At 37.1% G+C, this 14,824-nt stretch overlaps 1 protein-coding gene across 2 annotated transcripts; it reads left to right on the plus strand.

Moving 5' to 3' along the window:
- Window positions 1-1,381: 1,381 nt before the first annotated feature.
- On the plus strand, window positions 1,382-14,562 carry Not1 (CCR4-NOT transcription complex subunit 1). Of its 2 annotated transcripts, none has more exons than XM_011066116.2 (19): window positions 1,382-2,523; window positions 3,410-3,622; window positions 3,699-4,133; window positions 4,200-4,496; window positions 4,741-5,684; window positions 5,781-5,934; window positions 6,108-7,097; window positions 7,179-7,511; window positions 7,650-7,763; window positions 7,846-8,094; window positions 8,222-8,515; window positions 8,636-8,878; window positions 9,321-9,737; window positions 9,847-10,110; window positions 10,206-10,426; window positions 10,500-10,706; window positions 11,539-11,662; window positions 11,879-13,407; window positions 13,950-14,562. In XM_011066116.2, the coding sequence occupies exons 1-19, from the start codon at window positions 2,422-2,424 to the stop codon at window positions 14,023-14,025; spliced, it is 7,206 nt and encodes a 2,401-aa protein (XP_011064418.1). In that variant the 5' UTR covers window positions 1,382-2,421; the 3' UTR covers window positions 14,026-14,562. The 2 variants fall into 2 exon arrangements, with proteins under 2 accessions (XP_011064418.1, XP_011064411.1); XM_011066109.2 differs by having other exon boundaries at window positions 1,383-2,523; window positions 11,539-11,668.
- The last annotated feature ends 262 nt before the right edge of the window (window positions 14,563-14,824 follow it).

Genomic DNA, 14,824 nt, shown 5'->3' on the forward strand with positions numbered 1-14,824 from the left:
TGCCAACTTCCGTCGCGTGGCAACCGTTGCCGCGTTCTCTGTACAGGAGCTATTGGATCGAGTTCAACTTTGTCGCGCGGTGAAAGTTATATATCTATTACTTCCGAGCAAGCAAGACGTTGATTGGCTATCTCGCCAATCTTTCGTTGCGCGGCAAGTGTTGCTACCTTCTATGTGCGGGAGTCAAAAGTTACATGATCGCTATCCTAATTGGCTGCTGCTTTTTCGCTTTCCGCTTATCCGTCAAGGTGTAAACGCCCCGGCAGGCGTTCCATGAGCAGAAATTTACAGCGGAACGGAACAGCGAGATCAATCACAATCACAAAAAAGTAAGCAGAGTAAGGCCGGAATCAGACTACGCATTGAAGATTGAAATTAAAGATTAAAAATTGAAATTTCACTAATGAGGACAAAGAAATTTTGGCTCCTTTTGTTCTGATTAGTCAAACTTCAAACTTTTAATCTTCAATTTCATTTTTCAATACATAATCTGATTCTGGCCTAATTACTGCAGAGTTGTGATTGGTCGCGCCATTTTGTTCCGCTGTAAATTTCCGCAGTTTAAAGGTAAATTTTTATGAGCAAACCGGCTGCTTCAGCGATAAAAAAGAATCACGTCAAAATTGGCAAATATCAAGCGTCCAATTTGATCACGTGATCCTTTTTGTCGCTGAAACAGCCGGTCAGAGCTCGTAAAAAATTTAAGGTCGGAATCAGACTACGCATTGAAGATCGAGATTGAAGATTAAAGATTGAAATTCAACCTATAAGGACAAAGGAATTTTAATTCTTATTGTTTTGATTAGTCAAATTTCAATCTTTAATCTTCAATCTCATTTTTCAATGCGTAGTGTGATTCCAGCCTAAGCCATTGGTTTTATAATCCATCTTGCAAACGACATCATTATTAATATTTTTTCTAATATTTTTTCAATTCTTTTGCGATACTGACATAAGTCGATCGACTCTTTTCTGATAAATCTGGGCTCTAGGCGTGGAAATGTTTGCTACACGTAAAAAATGCCACCCGGCAAAATGCAACGTGGTAACCAATGAACATGTTAGGAGTAAGCTTATTGGCTACCGCGTCGCATTTTGCCACGCGGCAAGCGTTGCCATGTCAGGTATATGTATATATATTGTATATGCACATACGTACAGAAGCCATAAATTGAGCTGTATAAACGTAATACATGATGTACAATTATGCATTAAAATGATTAATCAAATGCTCATATCATACATGTATATATACATATATATATATATATATATATATATATAATATATTATACAATATATTGTATTTACACATATCGCTAAAATTAAGTTAATTCAGTAGAACGTTACTAGTTAGTACCTATATATCAAGTGCACGATGTAAACTAGGCTAGAATTTTGAATTCTCCAATGATCTCTTTCTCTAGTCCATGGTGTCTATGGTCTATCGTTTACACGAGTTGATGCAAGTCGATGCAAATCGATGCGAAATAGTGCGGGATCATTACTTGTGTGAAAGTGGGATTGTGTTACGTCTAAATAAGAATAGAAATATATCTCGCGGAAGAAATATATATCGCATCAGGAAGAATAATGTGCAACACGCATGCGACTTTTTTTCGTCAGTAAACGGTTGTACAATTGGGTGCCATATTGCGTTTCAACATTTGGGTTTTGGTTTTCGACGGATCTCGATAAGACAGAAAAAAGGAAAGAGAGAGAGAGAGAGAGAGAGAGAGAGAGAGAGAGAGAGAGAGGGGGGGGAGAGCTAAAGCAGCTTGTATCATTACTTTGATCTTGAACGAAGGCGCATCCTCAAGGGACTCCGTACAGCCTTTATCGTATTATTTTTACATCATCATGGGCGAATCTGACCGCAAAGAGACGGCACATCGATGGTAACGATACTGAATGGTACTCAGTGTAGTGTGAACAATAGTGACTCGCGTTCGTGTCGCTCTGTGTATACGACGTGCGGATCTCCAACGAAGATTGCGGATCTCGCAATTTGTTAGCAGTAGCGACAGTCAGCTGGAGAGAAGGGAGAACCGATTTGTGCTAGCGACTGATTTGTCTTCGTGAGCCTCATCCGTTGCGCTCGCCATGACGTTGCTGTGAAATCCGTATCTTATCTATAATATCAATCCCGATGTTGGCCATAGGATTGTGCCAATGTAACTTTCGTGCTTTTAACGTGGTGGAGAGAACCCGGGGCGGCGGCGGTGGCGGCGGCAGCGGCGGCAGCGGCAGCAGCAGCAGCAGCAGCAGAAACAGCGGCGGCGGTGGTAGTAGTGTCGGCTGCAGCGGCAGCGGCGACAGCGACAACGGCGACGTCGGCGGCGACGGCGGCGGCGGCAACTCGTGGATACCGAAGAAAGCTTCAAACGCGTTTGAAGCTTTCGAGGTCGTATTCATGGAACTATGAACCTGGACTCGTTGTCTTTTACTTTGTCACAAATCAGTTATTTGGTTGCGAATTTGAGTAAAAAAAATTTCGAGGACATCTGTCAAGAGATATCGGATGTGAGTAACAAATTGATCCTGGAAAAGAAGTTAGAAAGCTTTTTCACCTTTGTCTTTCCCCCTTATACCTATGCATGTCTTTCAAAAAATTTTCTACAAATTCTCTCTTCACCCTTCTACTTCTAACATTGATCATAATTCTCACAAAGTGGTATGTTGATATGCCTTTGACTTCCTTCAGTCAGTAAGCCTGTTTCCTTTTTAGCTCAACTTTTACACCAGTTTTTCTTCCTTTTCTCTCCAGGACAAAAGAAGGAGATAAAAGATGAATTGATGCAAAAATTCAACTAAAAAGAAAGAACATGCCTAGTAAATAGATTGAACATTATATACGCTCACGGAATAACGTGGAAATTATATAGGCGAGCATGTGAAATTATGTGTTATTCACGTCATTTTTTTTAAATGCTTGGCCAACCAATATCTGTCTAGTTATCTTCTTACCGTATCCTTGCGACATAATCTTTTTTTGTGTGTGTGCGTGTATGTGCACGCGCGCGCGTTGTATACTAATGTAGTGTTTACTTTAATTCTATCTTAACCTCATAAGCAGATCTCTCTATTCTTTCATTCTGACATATATTCTGTTCTTTGTTACCTTTTTTATTACTATTTATCAAGATTTCTTCTAAACTTTTAATATCAATTTATTATAAAATACAGTTAAATGTTAGATCAGTAGGTAACAAATAAACAAATTACAAATGTATATTGTATTATGGATATGTTCCACTTAACGCTTGTAACGTTTATTTTATTCTTATTCAATAAATGTTAAAACAAGAACAAATGCTCGCGAATGTTGTGAGCGCCAAATGGAACACATCCTTTGTATCAAAGTCGTCAAAGGTCAAACAGTTATCGACTAATTCTCATATTTCTGCAGTTGGTGCAGTGTGGTGGTCTAGAGGCAGATCGACATTTGTTCCGCTGTCTGATATCGTGCGTTGACTTTTCCAAGGGTGAGCTGTCAGATTCGAGTGCGAAAGATTATTTTCAAACAAAGTTGCTAAAACAGGAGTGCAATAGCTTGTTGAGCAAACCTTCATTTATATCTACTTTGTGCTTTGCTATAGATAATCCTTTACATCATCAAAAGGTACATTATGAAACATTATTACTATTACTGTAAATAGGTTATACATTTACATAAGATGATCTATATATTTTTTCAGTCATTGAATTTCTCTCCAAAGTTTTTTACTAATTTGAAGAAAACACTTGGCTTGACTTTGGTACAAGAGGTCACGTTTGCGATTGCATTACAGCATTCAGAAAACGCTGAAATTCGTGCTTCAGCCTTAGAGCATACTCAAAAGCAGCTGCCTGAATTGATAAAGAATTATATAAACTCTGAGACTAGTAACAAGCATCAGGAAGGTGGTTTGCACGACTCTTTGCCTCAGGTCCTTCATTTGATACTCAGCCAAGCTTTCCATACTGCCAATCCATACAATTTACCTGTGGAAACAAAAGAAAAATTTCTTAAACATTTGCGACGTGACTTTCCTCGTGAACTAGTACCAGTGGTACTAGCACCATTCTTGTATCCAGCAGACGAGGAAACTCTGCAATTCAAAATTGAATTAAACATGGCCGTCACTCAAATGGTAAAAATATTATTTATTTTGTTGAGGTTTGATAGATTGCAATACATTTATATTCTTTCATTTTAGGATAGCAACACTCTTGTAGAGTTGATTATGGAATTAGGATACAGCTTTACTAGTAATATAGAAGAATGTCGATCGGCGTTAACAGGTTTAGGTGCTAGGGAGATATCCCCAGCATGTGTTGCTCGTGTATTGTCACAAATGGCACGTAGCTGTAGCAACCTGGATGATGCTGGAGGCCTACAAACATTTTGGGGCAATTCAACTACCTCGCAAGACTCCAATAAGGAGAAATCATCGGACAGTACTATTCCCACAACATGGAACATTGAAGTATTCGTCCTAACATTGAAAGAGATAGTAAGTTTAGGATATGTCTAGGATATATATGTATAAGATTTATCTTTTTTAATCCTATATTTTAATTTTAATTCTGTATTTTTATGTTCTAAACTAGGCCTGTTCTTTTTAGCTCAATTTTTGCACCGGTTCTCTTCCTGAAGAGAAAAGGAAGAAAGATAAACTGCTGCAAAAGAACATGCCTATTGATAGTTTCAATTATACATGATGCAGTTTTTATTAATATTATCTTTTTACATTCCAGCAATCTACATTATCTTGGAACGAGGTCATCGTGAAATTGGATCATGCAGAATTCCTTATTAAGGATAGGCAAGGTTTAAACTTGTTGATCACAGGTCTCAAATTGGGTTTACAACATCAGGGATATCCACCCGATATGTTTCCTGTTGAGCTTTTGTATCGGCACTGGGAAAATATAGAAGGCCAATTTTCTTTAATTCAGCAAATTCTTAAGTGCCCAGACATATTTTGTTTCGCTGATTATCCGTATCATTCGGTAACAGTCGATGTATTGAAAGCAGCTCCTGAAGGCGATAGTAAGGAAGGGCAAACTTGGCGATCATTGAACATAGTCGAGTTACTTTTACATATGGCTGAAAGAGGCTTGTACAATCCCGTACAAGAAATCTTCAAATGGCCACTCCAACATTGCCCGGATGTGCTCATCTTAGCATTATTACAGATAAATCCACCTTTCACATTACTGAGGCAGGAAATGTTTACCACGCTGTTGCCAATCTTTCTTGGCAATCATCCAAATTCTGCTGTGATACTGCATCATGCGTGGCATGCTAATAATCCCAAAATAAAAACACTTATAATGCATGCTATGGCAGATTGGTATACGCGTGGTGATCACGATCAAACGAGATTATCGCGCATCTTGGATGTTGCGCAGGATTTAAAAGCACTATCTGCTTTACTTAATTCACAATCTTTTCCATTTGTCATTGATCTTGCTTGTTTGGCATCTCGACGAGAGTATCTGAAACTTGAAAAATGGTTAACAGACAAGATTAGGGACCATGGAGAAGTTTTTGTTGCTGCATGTGTCAAATTTCTACAACGACGGTGTCCTCAAGTCATGGGCCCTGGTATCAAAGAAGATCCAACAGTCCCCAAAGCAAGCCAACTGCCACAGGAAACACTCACTACAATTTTGGCTTGCTTGCAAGTTTGCGCCGGGTATATTTTCTTTGGAATTATATATAATTCATTATTTATATAAATATTTAATTATATAATAGTAATTACATCTAGATTTTTGTTTTTATATTGTAGAAGTGTCTCCCAAGAACTTTCGGAATTAATAATGACGATGGTACAAAATTGTAGTCTAATGCTGAGTAAGAGCACTATGAACAGACCACCACCACCGGGAGTTCTGAGGCATCGAGGATTAGAACCGTTTAATCCGGCAACTTTGGGAAGCCAAGTATTTTGATTTTTTTTTTTGTAAATTCTTTTGTTAATATATATTAAACTATTTCTTGTTTATAGCCTTTCCTTTTCTTGTTTTTCCGCTTTCTTTTCTTTCTCTAAATTTTTTACCTATTAAAAATTTTATTTAAGATCATATGTGTATGTGACTTATATTGTTTTTCACAGCTATTTTCCTCAAAACAAGTGGATCCTCTTGGAAATCTTGGTTCAAGTCTTGCTTCCATGGGTCTAGGCACAGGCCTTGGACCACCAAGTAGCTCCGCGTTCAATTTGCCTGGCGCGCTAGGTCCTCTGGTTTCGGCACCCGGATCTCCTTCACGGCTCATGGGACCTTCTCCCAGTCCATTTCCTATGTTGCCGTTATCTTCGCAATTACACTCAGGTCCAGTTGGTACTCAGGGACCATCTGTGCTTCCCGGTGGTACAATAGGTGGATTGGGACGTCTCGGACCGCCAGCTGGTATTGAGAAAGCGAGAATGCCGGAAACCTCTAATTTGTTTCCAGATATGGGACAAAATGTATCCAAAGAGGTCGAAGACGAAGCTAATAGTTATTTTCAACGTATTTACAATCATCCTCCACATCCGACTCTATCGATCGACGAAGTGCTTGATATGTTGAAAAAATTCCAAGAATCTGGTATTAGACGGGAGAGAGAAGTATTTAATTGTATGTTGCGAAATTTATTCGAAGAATACAGATTTTTCCCACAGTACCCAGAAAAGGAATTGCAAATAACAGCGCAATTGTTCGGTGGTATTATCGAAAAAGGTCTTGTCAATAGTTATATGACACTTGGATTAGCTTTACGATTCGTTCTTGATGCGCTTAAAAAACCTGAAGGTAGCAAGATGTATTATTTTGGTATAACGGCTTTGGATCGATTTAAGAGTCGTTTGAAGGAATATCAAACATATTGCGAACATGTCCGAACGATTTCGCATTTCACCGAATTTCCGCCTCACTTAGTGGAATATATCGAATACGGGTTACAAGGACAAGAACCACCATCGAGGCCACAAGGTCCAAAAACTTTAGCGGCAATGTTGGCTCCAGTAACAACCCCGTATAAAACTATGACTACAACTACCATCACAACTAGCACTACACAAGCGAAACCATCTACGACTCCGACTACGTCTCTTTCGGCTAGAGTAAGTTCAATAATAAAAATTGTTGAAATCTTTTTTAGCTTCAGAATTCTATTTCATACATAACACAACATATTTCCGCAGCCCTCTATGCCCTCGGTCGCCAATGCAACTAATATCGATACGTTACTTGTGGCAACAGACAAGGAGGAAAAAATTACAACACCACCAGAAGCTTTACAAGATAAAACTGCTTTCATCTTCAATAATCTCAGTCAATTGAACCTACAACAGAAATGTGACGAGATCCGTGAGATTGTCACGGAAGAATACTGGCCGTGGATGGCACAGTATTTGGTGATGAAACGTGCCAGTATAGAATTAAACTTTCATGCTCTATACTCCAATTTTTTGGATTGCATAAAATTACCTGAAGTGAATAAAATGGTAACAAGAGAAACATTCCGAAATATCAAGGTGAATTATGAATGCTTTGTGCGTGTGTGTGTGTGTGTGTGTGTGTGTGTGTGTGCGCGCGCGCGCGCGCGCGCGTGTGTATCAGATAATACTCTTATATTATCGGTTTTATATTATATCAATTTTATTTTATCTTAGGTTCTCTTACGAAGCGATAAGGGAATAGCAAATTTCTCTGACCGATCTCTATTGAAAAATTTAGGACACTGGCTCGGAATGTTGACACTTGGCAGAAACAAGCCTATTTTACAGGTACATTATTATGGCAAATATTTATAGTACACTACTTATGGATAATGTATAATTTTTATCATACATTTTAATTACTTTACAGATAGATATAGATTTAAAAAGCTTACTAGTTGAAGCATATCACAAAGGGCAGCAAGAGCTTCTTTATGTAGTTCCCTTTGTTGCAAAAGTACTTGAGAGTTGTGCAAAAAGTCGTGTATTTCGGCCACCCAATCCATGGACTATGGCAATTATGAATGTTTTAGCCGAACTACATCAAGAGCCTGATTTAAAATTGAACTTAAAATTTGAAATAGAGGTACTTTGCAAGAATCTCAGCATTGATGTTGGGGTAAGTGTATATTTGTACTTTGTTCCATTTTAATGTGTAACATAATTTAACTCCTATGATCTTTCCTTTCCTAAGATATTGTAACATAATTTGTTATTTATTAAAATGAATTCTGGCTTTTGTGTAGGAACTAAAACCGATCATTTATTTGAAAGATCCTGAAAAATTACGAAATCTGGATTATCAGTTGTCACATCCAAACAAAAAATCAGAGCCGACTAGTAATCAACAGCAATCTCAGGGGCCTATGGAAGAGTTGGTTGGATCGACGACGAGCGGTACTATCAATCCTCAAACTGCACCACCTGCGGATACAACACCCTCATTGCCAGCTGGTCAACCCGAGCCACGATTTAATTACATGGATATATCCGTAACGGGCATTGCTAATATATCTCAACACATTACCATTAACAATCAAGTATGGAAAAATTTATATTTTTCTTATTTTTATTAAAGAGATATTTAAAAGAATGAAACATATACATATTAGATATAATTAGGGTATATATTTCACGGATGTATGTAAAATGGTTTTCAGATACCTCTATTCCAAACACATCCTCATTTGAAACAATTTATTCGCCCTGCTGTTGAAAGAGCAATTCAGGAATGGATCCATCCCGTTGTGGATAGGTCCATTAAAATTGCTCTTACAACTAGCGAGCAAATTGTGAAAAAAGATTTTGCATTGGATCCAGAAGAATTGCGAATACGTACAGCAGCGCGTCACATGGCGCGCAATCTAACCGCTGGCATGGCTATGATTACATGTCGTGATCAGGTAAACTTATAGGTACCATTTAGTGACACATGTCGACACAAACGTTGTTCTATCTTACGTCGTATATCATGAGTTGTAAAGACAGAATTATGCCTTTAAATAGAAAACACTATGAGAGATACTGTTACAAAATTATAAAAATGTGTAGAAAAGAAGTTACAAAAATTTCGGACGTAAAAACAAATTACTTTATTCAAACTATTATATAATAAATATATTTTCTCTATGTTTGAAAATCATAGGTGAGCTTAAAATACTTTTGAAGAATTAATAAATATTTAAATATGTTTCAAACATCTATTTAGGCATTTTAACAACAAAAAAATTCTGTCTCAAAAAAAGTTTTTCATATTGCCATTAAATACAAAGATAATTACACATTAACGTTTAAATCAAAAGATTACAATGTTCAGTCGATTATTAATTTCTTATCTGCGTATAGATCCTGGCATCGATTAGTACGAATCTGAAACAAGCGTTCCTCACAGCGTTGATTGGTACGACTCCGCAGCAGAAAGAACTTGTCGAACTTGCGGCAAATCAAGTCGCTACTGAAAACATGGAACTTGCATGTGCATTTGTACAAAAGACAGCTATTGAGAAAGCAGTACCTGAAATGGACAAGCGACTATTAAACGAAGTTGAGTTGCGAAAACTCGCTCGGCAAGAAGGGAGAAGATACTGTGATCCTATTATTAAGTATCAAGCCGAGAGGATGCCAGAGCAGATAAGGCTGAAAACCGGTGGCGTAACGCCTCAGCAAATGGCTGTATATGAAGAATTTGCTAGAAATATTCCAGGATTTCTACCGCTTTCCGAACGAGATACGCAAACACTTTTTATACCGAAACCTATTTCTGTAAGGATTTGTTTTATAATACACCTGAATTGTATTATAGCATACCTGAATTTTAAGATTTGTGATATAATATCGTTTAACTTTTTTATTTCTTCATTATGTTTTAAAGGAGGCTCCTCTCACTGCATTCACGCCCAACTCTGCGATGGCAGTCGCTACAGCACAAGTAACAGCCTATGCAACTGTAGCAGTTAGCAACGACGAAGTAGGTGCAATGCTGGAAAAACTTGCGACGGAAGTTGAAGTCTTGGCGACTGCGATGGCACCTGCGGTACCTCCACAGCAGCATGCTATTCTTCACAGTCTTCTAGAATCGATCATACTTACGAGAAGATCAAGAGATGTCAATGCAGCTATGACGTTATTAAAGAAAGTGAGTGAATACACGCGAGTAAATGTGATATTCACAGTCAAATAAACCAAAAGATTATAGCATATAAAACAGAACTGACCAATAATTTATTACAGGCTGTTGAAGGTTTATTAGACGGACCCATCTTTAATAGTGGCGTCATCGACTCTGATAATCTAATACAACGTTATAGAGAACTACACTTACGGATCTTGAAGTGTCTTCAAGATCCACGCGCGTACGGTATGCAATGGACCAACAAGCACGTGACTCGTTGTGTAATCGATTGTCGGGAAGACTATCGATATAACTTTGAAGCTGTAGACTATCTCATAAGGTACGTCATTGATAATCATATCCTTCAGGAGATATCTGGAAGACACTATTAATTATTGGACGGTATTTCGTAGATCTCACTTGATTAGTCTTCCGCAATACGACATAGCTGTAGCGCAAGCTGTAGAGGCGGGAAATGCTTTGGCAACAGTATTCGCTATGCAGTTGGTTCAACTTTATTTGATTGATGAGAGGCAGGCAACTCATGTTACCGAAACTGACTTATTTCATACACTTGAGATATTGGCTCGAATGTCACATCACCGAACACCACCGGAAGGGTATTATTATTATTATTATTATTATTATTATTATTATTATTATTATTATTATTATAAATATTAAATATTAATTTCCGAAAATGTTTGACAAATGATGTAATTCATTCAGATCACTTTGAATTTTTCTTTTCCTTGTACAGTATCACAGTTTTTCCGTTCTTTTTTTTGGTTCTTTTTTAGAGGGGATTTTTTTTTTAAGGAATTTATTACATATTTGTAGACTCGTACAGATTTATTTTCATTTTTTTATTAGAACGTTACAAAGCGCATGCCATCGTATCTGTTATTCATTCTCTAACACTATGTATATATGAAAAATAAAATAAAATACAAAATTTAAATTAAAATTTCTGACTACTCACTATCTTCATATTGATGATGTCAAAGGAGAAAATACATCATGAAAATTCTTGCAAAATATATTGGAACAAACATTTTTCGAATAATATTTTTATAAAATAATATTTGCATTTGATAGAGTTACGTGTAAAATGTATCGAAAATTCAAAATTCTCCTTTATAAAATAAAATATTTATCTCAATCCAGCTGCCACATAATTTGTTTCGTTTTCTAATATATATCAGGCATATTTCAGTTTTAAATATATAGTTATTGATTATCGAAGTTTTTGATATATTTCTCGACAATTGTCGAAAATACATAATTTTCGCGCTAACAATTACCCTTACAATACAAAATAAGAGCAAAGCAGTTAGTAAATCTTTTAATACTTTTTTGAGAATAGATATGACATATTTATTCAATTAAGTTATAATCATATTGTACTTGTATTTATTCAAACATATATAAATATTTCACATCACATTTCAGAATCTCACTCTATAGATTGACAAGTCTAGTAGAGTCACTACGTGCCAATCACGATACGAATGCCGTATTGGTAGACAGAGCTCCAGCAGGACCTACGGCACACATTCACTCTGGAATCCTGCAGGTGAGAGTAAGTAGATTGTCCAGATTATTCAATCTAAGTAGATTATTCTAGCAATATTTCGTATTACGTTGACGATGATCGATTATATCGATGTCATAATTTTATTTAAAAATTTGCGTGTATAGTATAGACGAAATACGTCTCTCGGTATTATCGCAAGTAAATAATTAACATGTGGTAAATAATTAACATGTGGTATGCATTCACATTTTATAGGCTCGGGATTTTGACGATCCACCCGGACTGATGGATAAGACAGAATATCTATTACGTGAATGGGTGCAAATGCATCATAATCCGCAGTACGCGCGAGATCCCACGAAAGCGTTTAGCATATTTGTTCATCAAATGAACATTCATGGCATCCTGAAGACTGACGATCTCATCACGAGATTCTTCAAGTTGAGCACACAAATGTGCGTCGACCTTTGCTACCGAACTCTATCAGAAACTGGCTTAGCTCCCTCGATAATACGTGCGAAGTGCTTCCATTCATTGGATGCGTTCGTACGTCTCGTAGCACTTCTGGTGAAGCACTCGGGCGATGCTACCAATACCCACACTAAAATTAATCTTTTGAATAAGGTGCTGGGTATCGTCGCCGGTGTGTTGTTACAGGATCACGAAATACGTGGTGCCGATTTCCAACAATTGCCGTATCATAGAATCTTTATTATGCTGTTCTTGGAATTATGCGCGCCCGAGCCGGTACTGGAGGCCGTGAATTTCCAAGTTCTAACTGCCTTCTGTCATACTCTGCACATTTTGCGACCAGCAAAAGCATCAGGCTTTTGTTACGCTTGGCTGGAGTTGGTTTCACACCGAGTCTTCATCGGTCGCATGCTGGCTATTACGCCCGGGCAAAAATGTTGGGGGATGTACGCGCAACTTCTTATCGATCTATTCAAGTACCTCGCACCTTATCTTCGAAATGCGGAGCTAGCGAAGCCTGTGACGAGTCTGTACAAAGGGACCTTACGTGTGTTGCTCGTATTGCTTCATGACTTTCCGGAGTTCCTTTGCGATTATCATTATGGATTTTGCGATGTGATACCACCGAATTGCATACAAATGAGAAATCTAATCTTGAGTGCGTTTCCGAGAAATATGCGTCTACCCGATCCGTTCACGCCGAATCTGAAGGTTGATATGCTGCAGGAAATAGCGCAGCCTCCGCGTGTTCTCACCAATTTCGCGTCAACAATACAACCGTTGACTTTCAAGAAAGAACTCGATTCTTATCTGAAGGCTCGTGCACCAGTCACCTTTCTATCCGAACTTCGTAGCAATTTACAAGTGTCGCAAGAGGCCGGCGTGCGTTATAATATTCAGCTGATGAATGCTCTAGTGCTCTACGTAGGCACACAAGCTATACTATTTATTCGCAGCAAAGGTCACGCTCCTAACATGTCTACTATCGCACATTCCGCACACATGGATATCTTCCAGAATTTGGCCGTAGATCTGGATACCGAAGGCCGATATTTGTTCCTAAACGCCATAGCGAATCAATTACGATATCCTAATAGTCACACGCATTACTTCAGTTGTACGATTCTCTACTTATTCGCGGAAGCAAATACAGAAGCGATACAGGAACAAATCACGAGGGTTCTTCTGGAAAGACTGATTGTAAACAGACCACATCCATGGGGACTTCTCATCACTTTCATCGAACTGATCAAGAATCCGACGTATAAATTTTGGTCACACGAGTTTGTACATTGCGCGCCGGAGATTGAGAAGTAAGTCTTATTTTCTAATTTTTGAAGAAATTAAATGCCGAGATAATTTCTATTTTATACCAATTCTCTCTCTCTCTCTCTCTCTCTCTCTCTATCTATCTATCTATCTATCCATCTATCTATCTATCTATCTATCTATAGAACTATTTTTAAATTGTTATATTTGAAATGATATCCAGCATTGCATGACACCGTTATTGGTATGATATCGATATAATATCGAACCATTTCTATAAATTATATCGGTATCATTTCGACATTATTCACAATATGGTATGTGAAATTAAAACTTAAATTAGACTTTAATTTTGATAGATTTCAATTTCTTTTGTCGTATATGATGAAAAGTGAACAAAATTTATAGCCGTTAAATGCGTTTGAAACTTAACATGATTTTTATTGTGATAAAATATTAATAAAAGAAATAAAATTCAGAATTAGTTTTGAATGTATTTAGCGTTGAATGTAAGACATAAACTTGATTTTAGCGTGCAATCAATTCATTCTTTTTTAAATAAATTAAACATTTTTTATTGTTTCAGATTGTTCGAATCTGTAGCTAGGTCATGTATGGTACAGAAGCAGGTACCCACAACGGAAACGGAGATTCCAGAGTGATAGAGCGTTTTAATTCTTGCTGGTGTATAGTAAAATGAAAGTTAATGACTGAATATTGCTTGTAAAAAGTTGTAGGGATAAATGTACTATCGCGTTTAAATTTTTGAGATGGGTAGATGCTAAGTAATCCTAAATAAGTGTGTATTGATTTATATAATGTATGAGATAATTATTGCGTTAATATTTTAATAAGAAGGAACGTCGATTAAGGGGAGCAAAACCTCATACACCTCATTGAACGGTCTTTCGGACAACGTATTTCACATAGTGTGTGTGTGTGTGTGTATGTGTGTGTGTGCGTGTGCGTGTGCGTGTATGTGCGTGTGCGCGCGCGCGCGTGTGTGCGTGTGTGTATATATATGGTATATGTATGTGTGTATGTATATGTATATATATATGTGTGTATATATATATATATATATACACACACACACACCAAACGACATTGTACACACAATAACACAAATGTCAGTATATAGATAATAAAGTGTATCGTGGTGGAACAGTTCATAAAAATAACAAATGGTGTTCAACAAATGCAATTGACGAATATTTCTCGCGTACGATTTTGCAAATTTGTATTCCTGCAGAAAGGTATATAAGCATGGAATATGTTGTACAAGAGATAGATATTTGTAGAGAGAGGTATTCGCTTTAGGAACTATTATTAAGTATATGACACGGTTAAAAATCTGTGACATAGCGTAGATATTAACAATATATATATATATATATATATATATATATATATATATATATATATATATATATAGCTATATATGCATACACACACACATAC

The sequence above is a fragment of the Acromyrmex echinatior genome, chromosome 2 (assembly GCF_024713525.1).
Source record: "Acromyrmex echinatior isolate Ae372 chromosome 2, ASM2471352v2, whole genome shotgun sequence".
In the NCBI taxonomy this organism is placed as follows: domain Eukaryota; kingdom Metazoa; phylum Arthropoda; class Insecta; order Hymenoptera; family Formicidae; genus Acromyrmex; species Acromyrmex echinatior.

Coding starts and splice junctions, on each gene's coding strand:
- Not1 (XM_011066109.2), top strand. CDS start 2,422: ATGAACCTGGACTCGTTGTCTTTTACTTTGTCACAAATCAGTTATTTG. Junction 7,512..7,649: donor AAACATTCCGAAATATCAAG/GTGAATTATGAA, acceptor ATTTTATCTTAG/GTTCTCTTACGAAGCGATAA. Junction 8,095..8,221: donor ATCTCAGCATTGATGTTGGG/GTAAGTGTATAT, acceptor GCTTTTGTGTAG/GAACTAAAACCGATCATTTA.